Raw genomic sequence first — 22,719 nt, forward strand, 5'->3', positions numbered from 1 at the left:
TAATGATTCATAATCTCATAGCTTCAAGACTTCCAAGATGCTAAGTGATTATTTTTAGAATGACATTGAGGGATAGGTGTAACAGACTGACCCCTGCAAGTTTTAAACATAAAACAGGTAGGATATTGAGGAGACCTATTGAGTCAAGTACATCAACATCAAAATGAAAATCAAATAGAAATTGTAGTTGTGATACCCGCGCCAGTGGTACATAAAAAGCAGTCCAAACGTGGCCGATGTCAGCGCTGCCTTGACTAGCATCCGTGCCAGTGGCACGTAAAAAGCACCAACCAATCATGGCCGTTGCCAGCCTCCTCTGGCCTCTGTACCAGTGGCATGTAAAAAGCACCAACTACACTCACTGAGTGGTTGGCATTAGGAAGGGCATCCAGCTGTAGAAACATTGCCACATCAGAATGGAGCTAGGTGCAGCCTCCTGGCTTCCCAGAGCCCAGTCGAACCGTCCAATCCATGCTAGCATGGAAAACGGACGTTGAACGATGATGAAGATGATGATGATGATGATGATGATGGCAAGTTTCAAAGCTAAAAGGTTACAGAATAGCTGCAGTCTAATCACAGAAAACAGTGACAGGATAAAAGAATTATTAAAGCAATCCATTAGACAGGATGGGCAGAGATTTTCAGCATTTCAATTCTTTTGATGCCACCAAGTAAACATTCACTTTTTTTCACTTAAGTTGCCAGGATAGCTTCTTTTATTTCTTACTTGTTTCAGTCATTAAACTGCGGCCATGCTGGGGCACCGCCTTGAAGATGTTTTAGTCGAATGAATCAACTGTAGTATTTATTATTTTTTTTAACCTGGTTCTTGTCCTATCGATCTCTTTTGCCGAACTGCTCAGCTATGGGGACATAAACACATCAACAACAGCTGTCATGCATAGTGGAGGACAAGCACACCCTAATACACACACACATACATACACAACTTATAAACAAGAGCAAAAGAAAATGTTTATAATTTTAACTTTAAAAGGTATTTTAATATGCTGCCACTTTTTCTTGATGAAATTTTTTTCTGTAAAAAAACTTCATCCTATATTAGTAGTATATATATATATATATACATATATATATATTCTTGGCCTTTTGGTTAAGATCAAAGTGTAGTATCTGTTCTTATCAGCTTAATATGTGATACGATCCCTATTTGGGACCATCGATATTAAACTGATTTTTAGAACGAGGCGAAGAGTTAGGGGCTTGCTCCGCCTTTGCCACGGGTTGGCCTGGTATAGCAGTTCAATGATATACATATACAATAGGCTTCTTTCAGTTTCCATCTACCAAATCCACTCACAAGGCTTTGGTCAGCCCAAGGCTATAGTCAAAACTTCAAGGTGCCATGCAGTGGAAGTGAACCCAGAAACATGTGGTTGGGAAGCAACCATCTTACCACACAGCCATGCAAAACAAATTTTTTTATGTATTTTCAAAGGAGGTGAAGAGAGAGTAAAAATTAAAACGAATAAATAATAAAAATGAATTTCTTTTTAAAAATATAAAGTGTTTGTTTATTCAAGTGTTTTATCTTGCTCTTTTCTTCTTTAACTTCATGAAGTAGCTTTTTGCTGTGAACAGAAGAGAAAATTCATTATAGTAATAAACAATTTAATACTATATATATGTATATATATATATATATATATATATAGTTAATCCAAACATGAAAACACAACGAGAAAACACAACAACGCGAGGACATGGAACAAATATAGTATTATTGGACGCTCAGGAAGGAAGGGAAGAAGGAGGGTTTAATCTTTCGTGCGGAGCTCTTCATCAGAAACATAGGAGAAGGAAAGATCCGGAGAAGGGAAGACAGAGGGGAAAAAAAATCGGCAATGGTACACATGCGGGCACATATATATATGTATATATATATATGGTTCACATTTACTAAAAACAATAGACAGAGACATGACGGAACAGCAAGCAGGTGTATAAGTTTGACATTCAGGATGTATGATGATGATGTTTCATATACATATATATATGTATATATATATATATGTATATACTCTTACTCTTTTACTTGTTTCAGTCATTTGGCTGCGGCCATGCTGGAGCACCGCCTTTAGTCGAGCAAATCGACCCCAGGTCTTATTCTTTGTAAGCCTTAGTACTTATTCTATCGGTCTCTTTTGCCAAACCGCTAACTGACAGGGACGTAAACACATCAGCACAAGTTTTCAAGTGATGTTGGGGGGACAAACACAGACACACAAACATATACACACACATACATACATATATACGACAGGCTTCTTTCAGTTTCCGTCTACCAAATCCACTCACAAGGCATTGGTTGGCCCGAGGCTATAGCAGAAGACACTTGCCCAAGATGCCACGCAGTGGGACTGAACCCGGAACCATGTGGTTGGTAAGCAAGCTACTTTCGACACAGCCACTCCTGCGCCTATATGTGTATATATATATATATATATATATATATATATAAACTCACAATGTTTTGGTCGGCCCGCAACTATAGTAGAAGACACTTGCCCAAGGTGCTTTCATACACACATATATATATTCTTTTACTTGTTTCAGCCATTTGACTGCGGCCATGCTGGAGCACCACCTTAAATCGAGTAAATCAATCTCAGGTCTAGTACTTCTTATAACGGTCACTTTTGCCGAACCGCTAAGTTACAGGGATATATGGTGATCAGTTGTCAAGTGATGTTGGGGGGGACAAACACACACACACATATATACAACAGGCTTCTTTCAGTTTCCATCTACCAAATCCACTCACAAGGCTTTGGTCAGCCCAAAGCTATAGTAGAACACACTTGCCCAAAGCGACACACAGTGGGACTGAACCCGGAACCATGTGGTTGGTAAGCAAACTACTTACCACACAGCCACTCCTGAGCCCATAAATATATATATATATATATTCATATACATATATATACACACACTATGTGTGTACATTTATATATATAAATATATATAAAAATATATATAAAATACATAAATGACAGACAGATACAAAAATACAAAACAAAATATACAGCCATGACTCGCAATCAAATATGAGCTGCCAGCCACACGGTGTTAGGTGCCCATGTAGTTGCAAGCAGGCAGACAACCACCCAGCCCTTCCAGCCTCGACCTACATCTAAGATATAACAACTTAAATGGAGAGAGACGGTTGTTCCAACAACTGACCGGGTCAATTGTTGGAACAACTATGTATATATGTGTGTGTGTGTATATACACATACATACATACACATTTATATATACATACATGTATATATATATATAGATATACGTGTGTATGTGTGTGTGTGTGTGTATCATCAGAGAAATAATTACCAAGAGTTCTCATCCTCCCCTTGCATCTATTGTTCTTCATATTAGAGGGATGACAGAAAGTTGTCAGACAACATATACATATATATATACATATATATACATATATACATATATTTATATATATACATATATATATACATATATATATATATACACACATATCTATATATACATATTATATATACATATATATATCACACATAATATATACATATATATATACATATATATATAACACACCACATATATAATACATATATATATATATATATATATATACTATATAGATTTATACCCCCATATATATATACTATATATTATCACACCACATATATATATATACAATATATATATATATATATAATATATATATATAGAATATACATATATATATGTACATATATATATATATACATATATATATATACATACATATAATATATACATATATATATATAATATATATATATATACATATATATATATACATATATATATATACATATATATATACATATATATACACATATAATACATACATATATATACACATATACATACATTATATATATATATTCACATATATATATACATTTATATACATTCATACATATACATACATACATGCATATATCATACATATATATATATATACATACACACACACACACACACACACAACACACACATATATATATACATACACACACACACACACAAATGGCCCAAACTTGTCACACCACACACACTCAAAACTCTGTTGCACTGAATCTTACATGAGAGTTCTGATAAGAGTACAAGCGGCTATGGAATAATAATTATTCGTTTACACTTCAAAACAATGAATCTGTGGTTTCATTCACTGAACAAGCTGGGACACTCTTTGTCAGAATTAACGAGGGAGATCCACCAGAAACAAAAGGGAAAAAGAAAAAAGATTTAATCACTGAAATATCAAAAGAAAATATGTGTCATCAAGGAACACAAATAGATAATCAAGGTCGTGGTGAGAATGATGATGATGATAATGATGGTGATTGTAGTGGTGGTGGTGGTGGTATCAGGGTTTTCCATATTCTAATTGTTTAACTGAATGAGAATGTTCACACAGTGTTTAATTCTCACCATAAATTTTCCATTTATCTTTTTCTCAAAATTCCGATTAGTTATGTCTCTTGTTAGTTATTTTGACTAATTAAGTCTCAGGCTTATTACCACCAAAGACGGTCTAGCCTTGACTACCTGTAACACTCTAACCACTAGACTATACACCTTCACACACACACACACACTATCTATCTCTCTATCCGCTCAGTCGAAGTCGACTCTCGGTCACTCGATGGATAAGTGTCCTCCAGTCAGTTCTATCCTGGGCCCCTTCTTTCAGATTGGCTATGTCCATTCCGGTATCACTCTTGATGGTGTCAAGCCAGCGGGTTCTTGGTCGGCCTCTTCCTCTCTTGCCACTGACCATTCCGAGCATGATGTCCTTCTCCAGGGATTTTCTCCGCATAACATGACCAAAATATGCCAATCTATGCTTGGTGATCCTAGCTTCTAGCAACATTTTCAGCCTGATCTGCTTAAGAACTTCTCCATTGGTGAGCCTCGCTGTCCATGGAATCCGTAAAGGTCATCTCCAACACCAAAGCTCGAATGCATTAATTCTCTTCTGGTCAGCTTTCTTTAGTGTCCAGGTCTCGCATCCATATGTTGCTATTTGGAAGACAATTGCATTCACCAATCTGCATTTGGCAGCGAGTCTGATGTCTCTACACTTCCACACACACAGACACACACATATATAGTTTTAATTCTACCCCATGCTTTAAAAGCATAATTTCACACAATGCAACACAACAGGAAGCTAGCTGTTACTGCAGTGATAAAGACTTGTGCCCACTAAATGAAGCCTGTATGACTGAGGCCATTATTTATGAAGCCACCGTAAGTTCCATAAATGCTAATAATACAGCTTCATCCAAGAAATATGCGGGTCTCACAGAGGGAAATTTCAAAGCAAGATTCAACAATCACACCTTAAGCTTCAGACACTGGAATAAACGAAAAACTACCAAATTATCCAGTTATATATGGTTCTTAAAAGAACAAGGTGTCGTCAACTATAGAATTTACTGGAAGATCTTAGCCAAGTGCAAACCTTATAGCAACAGTAGTGGCAAGTGCGGTCCTTGTAATATGGAAAGATGGTTCATCTGGAAAAGTTCCTTGGACCCCCACTACATGTTTAAATTCAAGAACTTAACTTTTTGGATCATGTCCACACGTCACAAAATAACTGTTACGGTTTTGCCCCCCACCCCACCCAGATCATGGCTAGAATCCACATTTCTACTATGTTCCTGTACAAGCTTTCCCCTATGTTTTAATTTCCATTAATTTTTTTAATTTTTTATATATATATATATATATATATTTTCATTTTTTCTTTTTCCCTTTTTAATTGAGTGTGTACGTGTGTGTGCGTATGTATATGTATGTATATATGAGGGAGTGTGAATGTATGTTTGTATATATATATGTATAAATGTCTAAATATATATGTAAGCACCTATGTGTATATGAGGATGAGGTTACACACACACACACACACACACACACACACACACACATATATACACATGTGCATGTGTGTGGATGTATGAGTACGTACATACATGTTTGTGTGTGCATGTCCAACATCCCCCCATCCCTGGATCAGAAGGCTATTCTATCAGAGGGTTGTCTATTTAAAGCTGAGTAGACTAAAGCAACATGAAGTGAAGAATACAAATGCATTGCCTGGTCTGGGAAGCGAACCCAGGATCTAGCAACCGTGAGTGCAACACCCTAACCATTAGGCCACACACCTTCACATATGTCTATGTATGTGTGATGTGTGTGTATATATATATATATATATATATATATATATATATATATATGAAGGCACATGGCTCAATGGTTAGAGCATCAAGCTTACGATTGTGAGGTTGCAAGTTCGATTCCTGGGCCGTGCGTGTTGTGTTCTTGAGCAAGACACTTTATTTCACGTTGCTCCAGTTCACTCAGCTGTAGAAATGAGTTGCAACGTCACTGGTGCCAAGCTGTATCGGCCCCTCTGCCTTTCCCTTGGATAACATCAGTGGCATGCAGAGCGGAGGCTGGAATGCATGGGTGACTGCTGGTCTTCCCTAAACAACCTTGCCCGGACCTGTGCCTTGGAGGGTAACTTTCTAGGTGCAATCGCATAGTCACTCATGGCTGAAGGGAGTCTTTATATATATATATATATATATATATATATATATATATATATATAGAGAGAGAGAGAGAGAGAGAGAGAGAGAGAGAGGAACGGATGAACAGACAGAGAAGAAATTCACAACAACATCCATTAGAACTAAATTTCCTCCTCTTACCGGAATCTCTTTTAATCCTGTTACCATAAAGAGACTGTTGCCGAAAGTTTGATGCAGAATTTGCTCTTTCGTTAATCTTTTTTGTCAATGGAACGACTTTAATTCCTCTGAAAGAAAGAAAAAGAAAAATACGGGTCATCATTGAATGGTCACATAACAAAGAATTAGTGTATTTTCCAGTATACAAATTGACACAGTATATAATGTAAGCATTTTCAAACAGCACCACCATCTTTCCAAATCCTGCGGCATTTCCATGGAACTTTGGGTCCTCCAAATTTATTTTGGTGTATAGGTTGTACATACCTTTCTTGGCTGTAAATTCTGATCCAAAAGGATCTGATTTGTATGCCAGGAAATATAGTACATAAAGCTGACTGCCTTAACCCTTTAGTGTTCTGATTATTCAATCAAACATAATGCCTATTGATTCCCATTGATTTGAATTAATCATGAATTATCTCATATCTTCAATATCTTGATGGTGTAGTTACTTAATGTAGAATAACATTGTAGGGTAGGTGTGAGAGCCTGGATCTGGTCAGTTTGAACATAAAACAGATTAAATATTTTGGCCGGATATGGCCGGTTTAAATACTAAAGGGTTAAAATTAAGACTTAGAGCAAATATGGTAGTCTTAAAATCAAGGTTAGTCATTAAGGCTCACACCAAAATTACTGTCTAAAATTAAAATTTATGATAAAATTAATAACAGCAATAATAATCATAAATAACAACAACATTATAAGATGTAACTTAAGAGGATAAAGACCTGGTTAAGGGGATGAAATTTTTGTCTTCTGTAAACTCCACTTGATCTTCTCCAGCTGACAGATTATCTGAAATGAAATAAAATTAAATATTTTTAGGCTGCTCTCTCCTTCGCCATCACCGCAACCCTTGTCAACATTGCATCTACTTAAAGTAGATGCAATAGAGTGATATAGTCAAGAGAAGCCTGAAGTGAAAAAGCTACTACAATCCACCAAGCTGTAACAAGGCACCACAGAAAGGTACAGTCCACCAAGCTGTAAGGAGGCACCACTGAGAGGTAGAGTTCACTCAGCTGTAAGTAAGTATCACAGTGAGGTACAGTCCACCAAGCTGTAAGGAAGTACCACAGAGAGGTACAGTCCACCAAGCTGTAAGGAAGTACCACAGTGAGGTACAGTCCACCAAGCTGTAAGGAAGTACCACAGTGAGGTACAGTTCACCAAGCTGTAAGGAAGTACCACAGTGAGGTACAGTTCACAAGCTGTAAGGAGGTACCACAGTGAGGTACAGTCCACCAAGCTGTAAGGAGTTAGCACAGTGAGGTACAGTCCACAAGCTGTAAGGAAGTACACAGTGAGGTACAGTCCACCAAGCTGTAAGGAAGTACCACAGTGAGGTACAGTTCACCAAGCTGTAAGGAAGTACCACAGTGAGGTACAGTTCACCAAGCTGTAAGGAGTTAGCACAGTGAGGTACAGTCCACCAAGTTGTAAGGAGGTACCACAGTGAGGTACAGTTCACAAGCTGTAAGGAGGTACCACAGTGAGGTACAGTCCACCAAGCTGTAAGGAGTTAGCATAGAGAGGTACAGTCCACCAAGCTGTAAGGAAGTACCACAGTGAGGTACAGTTCACCAAGCTGTAAGGAAGTACCACAGTGAGGTACAGTTCACCAAGCTGTAAGGAGTTAGCACAGTGAGGTACAGTCCACCAAGTTGTAAGGAGGTACCAGTGAGGTACAGTTCACCAAGCTGTAAGGAGGTACCACAGAGAGGCACAGTCCACCAAGCTGTAAGAAGGTACCAGAGAGGCACAGTCCACCAAGCTGTAAGGAGGTACCACGGAGAAGCACAGTCCACCAAGCTGTAAGGAGGAACCACAGAGAGGCACAGTCCAATTGCAATAAATGTTTTTGCATGTTTTTGTTTTTTTCCTTTCAATTTCGTTCAGTTGCTTTTTAGCCTCGAGTCAGGTCTGACCCCAGGGGATCTATGATCAAAAATATTTGCCAACAGTAGGTTGTGGCTTGAGGAAGCCCTAGCTATTATGTCTAGCAAGCTATTATGTCTAGCTGTTCCCATGGTGTGATATTGTTCTTGTATAACACAAGGAGCCTTGATTGAATAGGGACTATGATCAAAGACAATCCAATCGTGACCATCCACCTGAGAACCCAAGACCACATTAACCAACATGTCTTTTACTAAGATGGTGGGTGTGTGTGATATGAATGAGATTTGGCTGCTATTTCTAACAGATTGAGTGACCATGTTGGGAGCTCCCCTTATTTACTTGTGATGTTATATGAGTATTCAGTTATGGCTTATACCTGTTTGTTTCTCTTCATCTTCATCATCATCTTCATCATCATCATCATCATCATCATTATCATCATCATCGTCACTAGATGCTGCTGGCAACTGTGGTACAGCTGTCTTTGAAACAGTTCTAGTGTCTGAAGACTCTTTATCTGATACTTGAACTGCCTTCTGTTTTTCTAACTGCAAAGAAGAAATATCATATGAAACAAAACAATTATCCAAAACATTGGTTTCAAATTTTGACACAAGGCTAGCAATTTTGGGGGAAGGGGTAAGTCGATTACATCAGCCCCAGTATTTAACTGGTACTTATTTTATCGATCCCAAAATGATGAAAGGTCTAGTCGACCTCAGCAAACTTTTAACAACTCAGAATGTAAAGAAAGACAAAATGTCGCTATATATATATATATATATATATAATATATATAGCGACATATATATATATATATATATATATAATATATTCTTTTACTTGTTTCAGTCACTTGACTGCGGCCATGCTGGGGCACCACTTTTAGTCAAATAAATTGACCACAGGACTTATTTTTTGTAAGCCTAGTTCTTATTCTATCGGTCTCTCTTGCCGAACCAGTGACACACCAGCATCGGTTGTCAAGCGATGTTGGGGAGACAAACACAAACACACCTAGTTCTTATTCTATCAGCCTCTATTGCTGAACCACTAAGTTTCAGGGATGTAAACATGCCAACATCAGTTGTCAAGTGATGGTGGTGGAACAAACACAGACACATAAATATATACATATATATATATACATATATATATATACAATGGGCTTCTTCCAGTTTCTGTCAACCAAATCCACTTTGGTCAGTTCGAGGCTAGAGTAGAAGATACTTGCCCAAGGTGTCTCGCAGTGGGACTGAACCCAGAACCATGTGGTCGGGAAGCAAGCTTCTTACCACACAGCCACACACTTATATATATATATATGTATATATGTATATATATATATATTATTATATATATATATATAATATATATATATATATATATATATTAATATATATATATATATATATATATATATATATATATATATATATACTAAGCAATAAGGGTTTAGCAACGAGTTGCCTTACCACATACCGAATTTAGAAATAGCAGTCAAAGGGTTATAGCTATTTCTTCTACTAAAAAGGGAGATCTCTTTGACTGCTATTTCTAAATTCGGTATGTGGTAAGGCAACTCGTTGCTAAACCCTTATTGCTTAGTATTACTTAATTTTCCTCGAATGAGGCTTTACATGCCGAAGACTACTGGTGTAATTGATAATTTTCCAAATTAATTAATTTCACCCTTCATTATTACGGATATATATATTATATATATATATTATATATATAATATATATATATATATGTATATATACCTTTAGTTACACAGTTTCCATGGCATATAGGTGACCGAGGTCACTGGATTTCCTCTTTGCCAGACACCAATTCATCACAGAGTTGCTCATCTACGTCTGACCAAACTGGAGCAATGTGCAATGATGTATTTTGATCAAGAACACAATACACCACCCAGTCTTGGAATTGAAACCATGGTTTTGCAACCTCGAGTGCAACACCCTTACCCACTAGGCCATGTGCCTTCATATATTACTCTTTTACATGTTTCAGTCATTTGACTGCGGCCATGCTGGAGCACCGCCTTTAATCGAGCAACTCGACCTCAGGACTTATTCTTTTGTAAGCCCAGTACTTATTCTATCTGTCTCTTTTGCCGAACTGCTAAGTAACGGGGACATAAACACACCAGCATCAGTTGTCAAGCAATGCTAAGGGGACAAACACAGACACACAAACACACACACGCATATATATATACATACATATATACGATGGGCTTCTTTCAGTTTCCGTCTACCAAATCCACTCACAAGGCTTTGGTCAGCCCGATGCTATAGTAGAAGACACTTGCCCAAGGTGGCACGCAGTGGGACTGAACCCGGAACCATGTGGTTGGTAAACAAGCTACTTACCACACAGCCACTCCTAATATATATATACATATATATATTATTATTATTATCAACATTTAATGTCAGTTTTCCATGCTGGCATGGGTTGGATGGCTTGACAGAAACTGGCATGGCCAAGGGCCCACACTAGGTTCCATAGTCGGTTTTGGCTTGTAGAAACAGGTGGATGCCCTTCCTAACACCAACCACTTTACAGAGTGCACTGGGTGCTTTTTATGTGGCACCATCACCCATAAGAATGCTTTTTACATGGCACTTTGCTTTTAGGATCTTATCTCTGTTGTGGTGTGTGGGTCTTCTCAAGTACAGCAATGCACCACATACCTCAGCCCCGTATCCCTTCTTTCTGAAGGTTCAGCATTTTGATATTGGCTTTACATACACACAAACACACACACACACACACACACAAAAGACTCCAAGTAATAAAAAAAACAATAACCTTTTGCCGTGTGTTTCTTTCTTGAATTCTCTTTCTCTTCTCTTTCTTCTGTTCTTTAATGTCTCTGAGATTTTCATGTACCTGCCGTGCCGTTTCCAATGTGGCTTTCTTACTTGTGCTAAAGGTCACCTCTTCAGGTGCATCGTCGCTATCATCGGAGACATCTGTACCAGCCTCAGACAACTGTACCTCGTCTCCATTTATTGAGAGATCTTCCTCAGGTTTTCTTTCATATTCTGATCAAGAAATGAATGAACAAACATGAATGAGATGAAACAAGTAATGTGGTGCTCCAGCAAGGCCACAGCCAGCTAGCTGGGATGAGTAAAGAAAGGTGAAGTAGAACTAATTTTTATGTAAACATTACTCCACTTTCATAAATAGCAATTTATAGCAGACGCACAAAGATATAAATTTGGAGAAGAAACAATCAATCAATCACATCACACATACTCCAATAAATTTCTAATTCTTTTTTGATCAATAGCAATAATTTATAACTTAGGTACAAGGAAAAAGGAATTTGTGGAGTGAAAACAGGTCATTAGATTAGCCCAGAGTATGTGTGTGTGTATATATTTATACATATAAATTTGACATGGGTGATTTTTTCTTGTCTTGGGATTCACGGTCAAACAGCTGGGTGGAATCGTGCGAAAAATTACACAGATGTGTAGAATGATCCAGTGGTGATGCTGGGCTTTGCATTTTTTCATAGCTCCCATGGTTACAGAGATAATCTACTATAATAATACTCTTGTGTTTATGAATGAGAAAGGAAGGGGTGACAGATAAATAACAAAGGAAGGGGTGATGTCATACTTGGTAGTGTAAGATGGAAAAAATCAATCAAACCATTAATTGATCGCTCGCTTATTTGGCTGGATACCTAACCAGTTGACTACTAATAAAGAACTTTTGTGTTGTCTACGTTGATCCTCAGACCATAAGGTCAAGTGAAGCAGGCAATGTTGTACATCATCATCATCATCGTTTAACATCCGTTTTCCATGCTAGCATAGGTTGGACAGTTCGACTGGGGTCTGAGAAGCCAAAAGGCTGCTCCAGTCTGATCTAGCAGTGTTTCTACAGCTGGATGCTCTTATTAACGCCAACCACTCCGTGAGTGTAGTGGGTCCTTTTTATGTGCCACCAGCACAGGGGCCAAATTGGTTGATGCTTTTTACATGCCACCATCACGGAAGCCATCAAGGCTGTGCTGGCATCAACCACATTCGGATGGTGCTTTTTATGTGCCACCAGCACAGGGGCCAAATTGGTTGATGCTTTTTACATGCCACCGGCACAGAAGCCAGTCAAGGCAGTGCTGGCATCAGCCACATTTGGATGGTGCTTTTTATGTGCCACTGACATGGATATCACAACTACAATTTCCATTTGATTTTTATTTTGATGTTGATGTACTTGACTCAACAGGTTTCCTCAAGCACAGCAGGTTGCCCTACAATCCAAGGTAAGCACAGCAGGCTGTCCTGCAATCCAAGGTACTTTGAATGGGCTGGGGCTGGTTATGTGAAGCTAGTGTAGGATACAGCCATGAACTCACTTTATTTGTCAGGTCTTCGCAGTCACAGCATATCTCCAGAGGTCTCGGTCTTTCGTCGTTGCCTCTCTGAGGCCCAACGCTCGAAGATCATATCCAAATGTTCGGCTTCAATGGCAGAGATAATGGCGTCATCATCAATGAACATGAAGTTGGTCACAGATCTGTTAGCACTGAACTGTACACCCCTTTGTCCATCAAAAGCCTGCCATATGATGGCATCGATGATAACACTGAACAGGAAAGGGGTGACCACATCTCCTTATCGAACACCTGTCTTGGTGTCAGAGCAGGCTGCAGGATGAGCAATGGAAGACTAAAACACCAACTTTTCTGATGGCAGCAACCCACGCACTGGAGAATCCAGCGCAGTGCACCAAAGAAGCCATGGGCGAAAGAAATTGAGGAAGAGCTGAAGTTACAGTGCCTCAATCTCAAGCATAATAAAACCAGCACCATGGATCAGAAAGCATGGGTTAACACCATCATAAGAGTTCGACAGACAGCAGCACCCACAGCAGTTGAGGGGACAACTTCCCTCTCCAGTCACCAGCTAGGGATTTTACTTACTAATGAAGAAATATATCTGAACCAGTGTGTGTTTATTACTGGCGTAATGACCCTCCCAACACATAACAAAATTAGTGGTTTAATTTCTTCTATTATAATTTCATTTACACCTCAGATGCCTTATAGGAATATATTGGTCATTTGTGTCCGTCTTTGTCCACAACTATGTTTAACTCCCTGGTATCAAGTCTCTAGCTCCAAACTGCTTTGAATTAAAACAAGTTCTATAATATAGTTTTTAAAACAGGTGAAAATGAGAGAAAGGCAGCGTAATAAAATATCAACATATGATAGATCTAATTAATTTTCTGTATATACTGATGTTAGTGACGAAACACGTAGAATTTTTAATGAGATTTTGGGGTCTTGTCGGTGATAACATTCTTTTATTAAAAGATTCTGAATATGTTTAGTTTTAAAGTCAAAATCCATTAGATACGCAAATCATATAGCAGTTATATTAAAATACTATGGTAAACCTCTAATGATCATAAGTTTTATTTGATGAAAGAAAAGAAATAAGTACTTGGCAACGATAAACAAAATAATTAACACCTAAAAATGTTTTCAATTTTAATTACGCCGCTCTTGTCCAATAGCTCAGGGATTAATGAGGTTGAACAACGCTCTTACGGTTTACACGACAAAAAACAAAAAGTGTCACAGATTCGAGACAAAAGTTTAACAAATACAAATTTGAAAAAAAAACACGCCAACAACATAAACATAACGTGGTTTTAGATTTCGTTGATCGCGTGGTGAATAGTTTAAGAGGGGGGAAAAAAAAGAATTTCATTGAAAATAAATACAATAAAAAATAAATTTATGAGTGCTGTATGACTGATACCTGCAAGTTTAATCTTCTTCAGCTTGTATTTGGGCATTTTTGTGCAGGTAAGACCAACTAATTAATTGCTAAAAGTAATTAATTGCATAGATGAAGACAACGTGTCTTCGGTGACACCGGAAGAGATAAGTAACAGGGAGATAACTCTGAATCGACTGCGTCTTGAACAGCCAGTTTAGTATGGTTTAGTTTAGTATAGTTATGGCCAAGCAGCAGTCCTTGTGATTTTCTGGATGACACGCGTAACGAAAAATTACCTTGAAGTGTTTCTAGTTATGCGATCCGCCTAATGACCAGTCATGCCTCATGTGGCTCGCTTCTCGCAAAAGGTTGCCCATGCCTGTTAGCACCAAGACCTCTCTGATTGAATAAGGCTTATTATGATCAAAGATGTTTTAGCCACGACCAACCCGGGCTTTTGTGTTTCAACAATTTCACGGTCCATTCTTTTCTTCTTTCAACAAGACGGTCTTGCTATTAACTTCCATATCACTGCTGATGCTGTTGTTATTGTTATTGTTGTTTAGTAGGCCTTAGCTAATATTTCCTTTAAAAGTTTTGTTTTCTTACATTTATCCAAACTCCATGGAATCCATCGCAACACATGGCTATGATGCTCCCCCACTTCTATTACTCGTCATTAAGGATTCACATATTGTCAGCCACTAAGATACATGGTATAACGATATTTCTGCTTCAGCAACACAGCGCTGAATCTGTCTAAAATGTAATGGAAAATAGGTCAGTTTTGAAACATTGATGTCCAGATGACAAAAGCAAAGTTTGAAGGAAACTAATCATTTTCCTTTGATTTCTAAACAGAAGCAAATAGGAAATAACACTTACTGACCGAAGACCACCCACCACCACCCCAAAAAATAAAAATTTTATTACCTGTATGATCATTACATTGCTATCGTTTTGTATCGGCAGTCCTTGACCCCAAGTATAAAAAGAAAGCAACATAATCTCAAACGAAATTAAGCTCAGGAAAATAAGCAAGTTACAAAAAAAACAAGCAAAAAAAAAAAACTACCCCTAAATAACAATTCATCTGGTCACATACACTAAAAAATGTTTCCGAAGATATTAACTAAAGTAATATGGCGCTACATTAAAATATATTGTAGTCACGGCTATTTTTGTTTTGTTCCAAATGTAAATCGTATTGTTAATATATTTTACTGCTTTTTTTTACAACCAATAAATGCTGCAATATTTGTGAAGCTGACAAAATATTTCTCATGGGGAACTAGACAATCTGCTATTAGGTATGTGAAACAACTAAAATGACTAACAAAATACAAAAGAGTGTCAAGCAATGATAAAAGACCAGTGAAAAGTCAACTTATTGCACTGTGATGTGTTTGTATATAAGAAATTTTATATTTTTGCGTTTCTAAAGTGTTTATGAACAAGGTGCATTCCAGAAGTTTTGAGACTTTTTCAGGAGAGACATTTATTAAGTTCAAAGAAGTACGAAATTCTAAACTCCTTCAAAGTAGGATTCTCCGACATCAATGCATTTGTTGCAGCGCTCCAGCCATGGAATTCTTTCAAAGTGAAGGTGTTCAGAACCCTTGTCACAGCTTCCTTCATCTTCAAAACGACTGCCCCTGAGGTTCTCCTTCGGTTTGAGGAATAACCAGAAGTCACAGAGAGCAAGGTCTGGATTGTCGGGAGGGTTAGGGACAGATTTCGCCCCTATCCCTGTTAAATCAATGGTTCCCAGGATGTTCGTCAATGAGCATCCTGGGAACAAATTTTGCGCACGTTCAGATTTTTATGAATAATTCTACTCTTTTACTCTGTTACTTGTTTCAGTCTTTTGACTGTGGCCATACTGGAGCACCGCCAGTAGTAGAGTAAATCGACCCTAGGACTTATTCTTTGTAAGCCTAGTACTTATTCTATCGGTCTCTTTTGCCGAACCGCTAAGTTACGGGGACATAAACACACCAGCATCAGTTGTCAAGCGATGTTGGGGAGACAAACGCAGACACACAAGCACACACACACACATATGCATATATACGACGGGCTTCTTTCAGTTTCCGCCTACCAAATCCACTCACAAGGCTTTGGTCGGCCCGAGGCTATAGTAGAAGACACTTGCCCAAGGTGCCACGCAGCGGGACTGAACCCAGAACCATGTGGTTCGTAAGCAACCCACTCCTACGCCTCTGTGTACAGTTGTCACACCAACTCCAAACTGTATATTTATTGTCTTTATAGACACACAACGATCTTCGTCCAGAAAATTGCAAATTTTCTCAACCAGCTCTGATGTTCTGACGTCCTTCTCCTTTCCACATCTCACTTCGTCTCTCATTCCCCCTCTATCCTCTTTAGACCTCTTGTGGTCAGTGAGAAAGTAAATCCAATATCAGTCTGGAGCATTTTATAGGTTGCCGCAGTGTTGTTACCCAGTTTAATATAAAACTTTATTGCATAGCAAACTTCCACACATCCCGCCTGCATTCTGCAGTTTAGTAGTCATCTGTGAGAAGCAGTGCTTAGCTGGGTGTGTTCAAAGTGCTGTTACAGCCGCCTTCTTCAACCAAGAATAACAAAAGATGGCAGGTCAGCTTATTAGATGTTTAGTAAAGACTAGCTTAAGGTGACCCGCTCTACGCGTGGGTGAGGGTGTGGTTGTTACTTTCTGTTGCTTCCTTTCTGTTTCTTAAACTTTGCCTTAATTTTCATTATGCTATCAGATGTTGTTATACATCATTGATCACAATGCGCTTTGCATCGTTCTAGCCTTCGAATGGCGCCACCACGCTGGCTAGGGAAGGAGGCCAACGTTCCCTCCTCACTTAATTAAAAGGGAAACTGGACCAATGTGGAATAAAGCGTTCTAACCAAGAACACAATGCGCTGCCGGGTCTGGGAATCGAACTCACAATCTAGCGTTCGTGATTGTAACAGCTTAACCACCAAGACCACGCGCCTTCACCCGTCAGAATCGTTAGCACGCCGGACGAAAGGCTTAGCGGTTTTTCGTCTGCAGTTACATTCTGAGTTCAAATTCCGCCGAGGTCGGCTTTGCCTTTCATCCTTTCGGGGTCGATATAATCGGGTTAATCCGTTTGTCTGTCCTTATTTGTCCCCTCTGTGCGTAGTCCCTTGTGGGCAGTAAAGAAATAGGTATTTCGTCTGCCGTTACGTTCAGAGTTCAAATTCCACCGAGGTCGACTTTACCTTTCATCCTTTTGGGGTCGATTAAATAAGTACCATTTACGCACTGGGGTCGATATAATCGACTTAATCCCTTTGTCTGTCCTTGTTTGTCCCCTCTGTGTGTAGCCCCTTGTGGGCAGTAAAGAAATAGGTATTTCGTCTACCGTTACGTTCTGAGTTCAAATTCCGCTGAGGTCGACTTTACCTTTCATCCTTCTGGTGTCGATTAAATAAGTACCAGTTACGCACTGGGGTCGATATAATCGACTTAATCCCTTTGTCTCCTCTATGTTTAGCCCCCTGTGGGTAATAAAGAAATAAATTATAGATTATATATGAAAATAAAAACCTACACATACACAAAACACGTACATGTATGTATGTATGTATGTATGTATGTATGTATGTATGCATGCACAATCATACACAGAAATGCATTAGTGTGGAAACTCCCCACTGATTCGTATAAAGAATTTATTGGGTAGGAACTAACAGAGGATAGTAACTAACACAGCTGGTACAGTGCTTGGAATTTATGACGAGAATGTCACTGAGTTTGAACAGAAACCGAGCAGAAGATTGGTAACACTAGACATTGCGAACATGCTAAGTGTAGCTTGGTAGAAGCAGAATAGTATTTAAGTGCATTAGCACTTGGTTTCGTTGCTATTTAGCCCCAGTTCGGACCTGTTCGAGTAAATCTTTAATAAACTGCTTGGATCTTTCCAACCGTAATATCTTAGAAAAGAGGAAGAATAGAGTTATATAATGTAGATTTAGATACACAATGTCGAGGGTGGGGGTGAGACAGCTGGCTACGGTTGGAATTTTTATTTATTTATTGGCATATTTATACAAGTATGTCCCTCGACTTTGTTGCCTCATAACTTTGATAAAAATGGGTATTTTTCAATGAAATTTTCTAGTGTAGCATCTTAGAAAAGAGGAAGAATAGAGTTATATAATGTAGATTTAGATACACAATGTCGGGTGGGGGGGATGAGACAGATGGCTACGGTTGGAATTTTTATTTATTTATTTATTGGCATATTTAAACAAGTATGTCCCTCGACTTTGTTGCCTCATAACTTTGACAAAAATGGGGTATTTTTCAATGAAATTTTCTGGTGTAGATTACGATAATATCAGAATTTAATGTAAAAAAAAAACTGATTGGCGCGCACACATACCTACTGACATACATCACAATATTTTGCAAATTTAATTTTGTAGATATATATGTGATGTGTGACACTATGTTTGTGTGCTCACCTCCCCACCATTTTTTTCACGTTAAATTCCCACATAATCGTAATCTACACCATTTGAAAGGTATTTAAAGAAAGTTCAACTGGAAAATACCCGATTTTCTGAAAGTTACGAGAAAACAATGTCGGTGGAAGGGAGTTAGACTTGTGTAAGGTCTGCTTATTTTTGTCTATCAAACAGTTTAATCATAAGTCTTTTCGAGAAGGACTGACCTAGGACTAAAGATGATAAAAAACAAAACGGTCCAAATGCCTTTACGGCCTTTAACGTTCTAAGTTCAAATTCCGTTAAGGACAACTTTGCCTTTAGTCGGATATGAAGCACCAGTCAAGAACTGGATCGATTTGCTATTCCTATAAAACATTCTTATTGCGAATGCTGGTATTGAATTAATGGCAATAAATAACACGAACGATATACAGTGCTGTTGAAAATTATATTTATTTATAGACGTTGTCGACTTGATTGTTCTGAAGCACATCGTTCGTTTCACATCGGAGATTTAATAAAAACAAAAATGAAGAGAAATCAGCTGAAGCTGTAGGACCAGACTGTACTAAGTGATGTTCGTAGACAGGGGAGATAAATGCGAGCGTGTATGTGTGTGTGAGAGAAAGAGAAACAGGGAGGGGGAGAAAGAGAGGGAGAGAAAGAGTTAGAGAAAAAGTGAGAGCAAGTGAGACACACACGCACACACACACATACAGACACACACACACACACACACACACATATATATATATATATATATATATATACACACACGTACAGACACACACACACACAAAGAAACAGATGGAAATCAATGGTTGGAAGTTGTGAAGAGAGGGCGACAAAGAGAGAGACCACTAAAAAAGTAAAAAAAGAAGTTGAGGGAAGCGAGAGAGAGCAAAATAAGTGAGAAATGATCCCAGCCAGGGGAAAAGAAATGTGAGAAGAGAAAAAAAACAAAAAACGAAGTGAACGAGGAGAGAAAGAGAAGAAAATAAATGAGAGAGAGAGAGAGGAGAGAAATGGACTACATGCAGAAGATAACGGCTAAGATGGGATGGAAGAGAAAAAGAGGAAAGAACAAGCGAATAAGCAATTACTGACCGAGAGTGGAGGAACAGAGAGTAAGAAGAAATGACAGAGGAATATATGAGCTGATAGTGAAAAAGAAAGAAGTGTATAGTCAATTGTGTCGACCGAGTATGTGACTAGTCGCTTAATTTATCGACCCAGGAGGAATGAAAAGATCAAGACGACATCAGCTGTATTTTGAATCTATACGGGACAGTCCGTTCTGTCGTTTTATTGTCCTGAAGAATAATAATAAAAAAGAAAGAAAGCATAAAGAGGGAGAAGGAGGAGAAAGAGTAAGGAAAAGAGAGAATGGTTAGTCAGGAGAGAAGTGGTAAGAAAGCTATGCAAGCATGAGAAAGAAAGAGGAGTGAGAGAGGGAGAGAGAGATTGAGAGTATGATTTGATAGTAAAGAAATAGAAAGAGTAAAAGCTAGAGGGAGGAGGGAAGTAGGAGAATGAGGGAGTAGTTTCTCAGAAATGAAGCGAAAAGGAAACTACGTAAGCATGAGAGAGAGGGGGAGATAGAGAGAGTTAAAGAAAGAGTGATGATAGTAAAGAAATAGAAATAGTAAAAGCAACAGACATGGAGAGAGAGAGAGAGAGTTGGTGTGAGAACATTATGAATAAGAACAATTGAGAGAGAGAGAGAGAACTAAGAGAGATAAAGGGGGGGTGCGGGTTATTTGATGATAAAAGAGAAAGAAAAATAGAGAGGGGGGTGTTGTAATTGTCGTTTGGCCCCAGGTCAGCCCTGATGGACGGAGCAAACCTACGATGAAGGACAATCCAGCCATTGCCATCCAGTCTGTTGCAAACATTAGGAAGAAAATCAAGCTCACATTACGCAACGTCTTTTTTTTTAAGACTGTGTTGTCTGATTTGAAATAGATTTGGTTGCTATATCTCGCATATCGCTCAAATGTATGCGTGTGTGTGTGTAGACGAAGAAAGAGAAAGAGTAAAAAAATGAGAGACGTGTGACTATGTGTGTATTGTGAGTGTGGTGTGGTAGACGGAGAAAAAGAAAGAGTAAAAAACAATAGAGGGAGAAAGAGATAAACATAAATCTATGTGTGAATGGTGGTGGGAGTGGGAGTGGTATTGGTGGGTGAAGAAAGAGAAAAGTAAAAAACAAGACGGAGGGGGAGTGTCTATATGTGTATGATGGTGGTGGCGGTGGTGGTGATGGTAGTAGACGAAGAAAGAGATAGTAAGAAACAAGACGGAGAGAGAGGGATCTGTATCTATGTGTGTGTGCGATGGTGGTAGTAGACGAAGAAAGAAGGAGTAAGAGACAACAGAGAGTAAGTGTGTGGGGACGGAGGTGAAAGAAGGAGTAAGAGACAACAGAGAGTAAGTGTGTGGGGACGGAGGTGAAAGAAGGAGTAAGAGACAACAGAGAGTAAGTGTGTGGGGACGGAGGTGAAAGAAGGAGTAAGAGACAACAGAGAGCAAGTGTGCGGGGACGGAGGTGAAAGAAGGAGTAAGAGACAACAGAGAGTAAGTGGGTGGGGACGGAGGTGAAAGAAGGCGTAAGAGACAACAGAGAGTAAGTATAGTGGGGACGGAGGTGAAAGAAGGCGTAAGAGACAACAGAGAGCAAGTGCGTGGGGACGGAGGTGAAAGAAGAAAGAGTATAAGTTGTATGTGCGAACAGACGTAACTAGTCCACATTACCCCTTGACCTCCACTAAAACAAGACACAGCAATGTCGACCAGCTAAAAAAAAACTCTGGATGACAACATGTAACCAAATAAAAAATGTGCGGATAAATACAAGTTGTAGCGTCGAAATTTCACTCGTATAGGTAAGTGGACGTCGACATTTATCCGTTGCTTCAGTTTACAATAAATGTTAACCCGTTAAAGACGTGTCAGCCTGTAAAATGTTTCCCCAGTAATAATATATTTAGTGTGCGAGTATGTGCGTGTGTGAATGAGTGTCGGGGAAAGAGAACACACAAATATATAAATGATCTTCGTGTTGTATTTGGGAAAGGCTAAAGACAAGACAATTGTCGTTGGAGGAAGAAAATAATAATGATGAAGCAGTTGTTAATTTTTTTACGTTTTGTGTTTTACATTTTTATGTTTTGGTTTCGTTAAGTTTGATTTAGTTGGAAATGTCATCGATCAGAAAAAGACGAACGAGTGTTGGGTTTTATCTGTGTCCTGACTACATCATCTCAGTAAATAGAAACCATTGAATTGATGGAGCATTATACATACATACTTATATATATGTATAATGCTCCATAAACGCATTTTCCCTCTGAGTACTTTATTATCTGTAATGCACGTAGGTATATATATATATATATATATATATATATATAATATATATATATATATATATATATAAACTATACTCAGAAAAGACAGGCACTCGTATGTGTGTGTGTGTGTATATATATATTATATATATATATATATATATATAAACTATACTCAGAAAAGACAGGCACTCGTATGTGTATATATATATATATATATATATATATATATGTATACATGTGTGTGTGTATATATATATATATATAGAGAGAGAGAGAGAGAGAGTGAGAGATGTATATATTTTTGTATGTATGTGTGCATATTTAGAGACAAACAGACAGACAGGTGTATACGTGTGTGTGTGTGTGTCTCTGTGAGTATGTATAAACAGTTATTTT

The 22,719-nt window shown here is 38.3% G+C and overlaps 2 protein-coding genes and 1 non-coding gene across 3 annotated transcripts in view; 2 read left to right on the forward strand and 1 right to left on the reverse strand.

Annotated features, from left to right (window-relative positions):
* The first annotated feature begins 1,097 nt into the window (after nt 1-1,097).
* On the forward strand, nt 1,098-1,287 carry LOC115224591. Its single transcript, XR_003882871.1, has one exon. It is a non-coding gene; the product is annotated as a U2 spliceosomal RNA (small nuclear RNA).
* Nucleotides 1,288-1,510: 223 nt separating this feature from the next.
* LOC115224462 (trigger factor) lies at nt 1,511-14,685 on the reverse strand. Its single transcript, XM_029795370.2, has 6 exons — nt 14,531-14,685; nt 11,550-11,785; nt 9,103-9,274; nt 7,553-7,619; nt 6,780-6,886; nt 1,511-1,595 (listed from the first exon to the last, which is right to left on the reverse strand). Exons 1-6 carry the CDS (start codon nt 14,565-14,567, stop codon nt 1,552-1,554), a joined length of 663 nt encoding a protein of 220 aa, XP_029651230.1. The 5' UTR covers nt 14,568-14,685; the 3' UTR covers nt 1,511-1,551.
* A 6,951-nt stretch (nt 14,686-21,636) lies between these two features.
* LOC115224196 (protein limb expression 1 homolog) overlaps nt 21,637-22,719 on the forward strand; it is a 52,334-nt gene continuing 51,251 nt past the window's right edge. Inside the window, exon 1 of the mRNA XM_029794953.2 lies at nt 21,637-21,855. The gene's annotated coding sequence lies outside the window, so the exon portion shown is untranslated. The remainder of the gene's footprint in view (nt 21,856-22,719) is intronic.

The sequence above is a fragment of the Octopus sinensis genome, linkage group LG25 (assembly GCF_006345805.1).
Source record: "Octopus sinensis linkage group LG25, ASM634580v1, whole genome shotgun sequence".
NCBI lineage: Eukaryota > Metazoa > Mollusca > Cephalopoda > Octopoda > Octopodidae > Octopus > Octopus sinensis.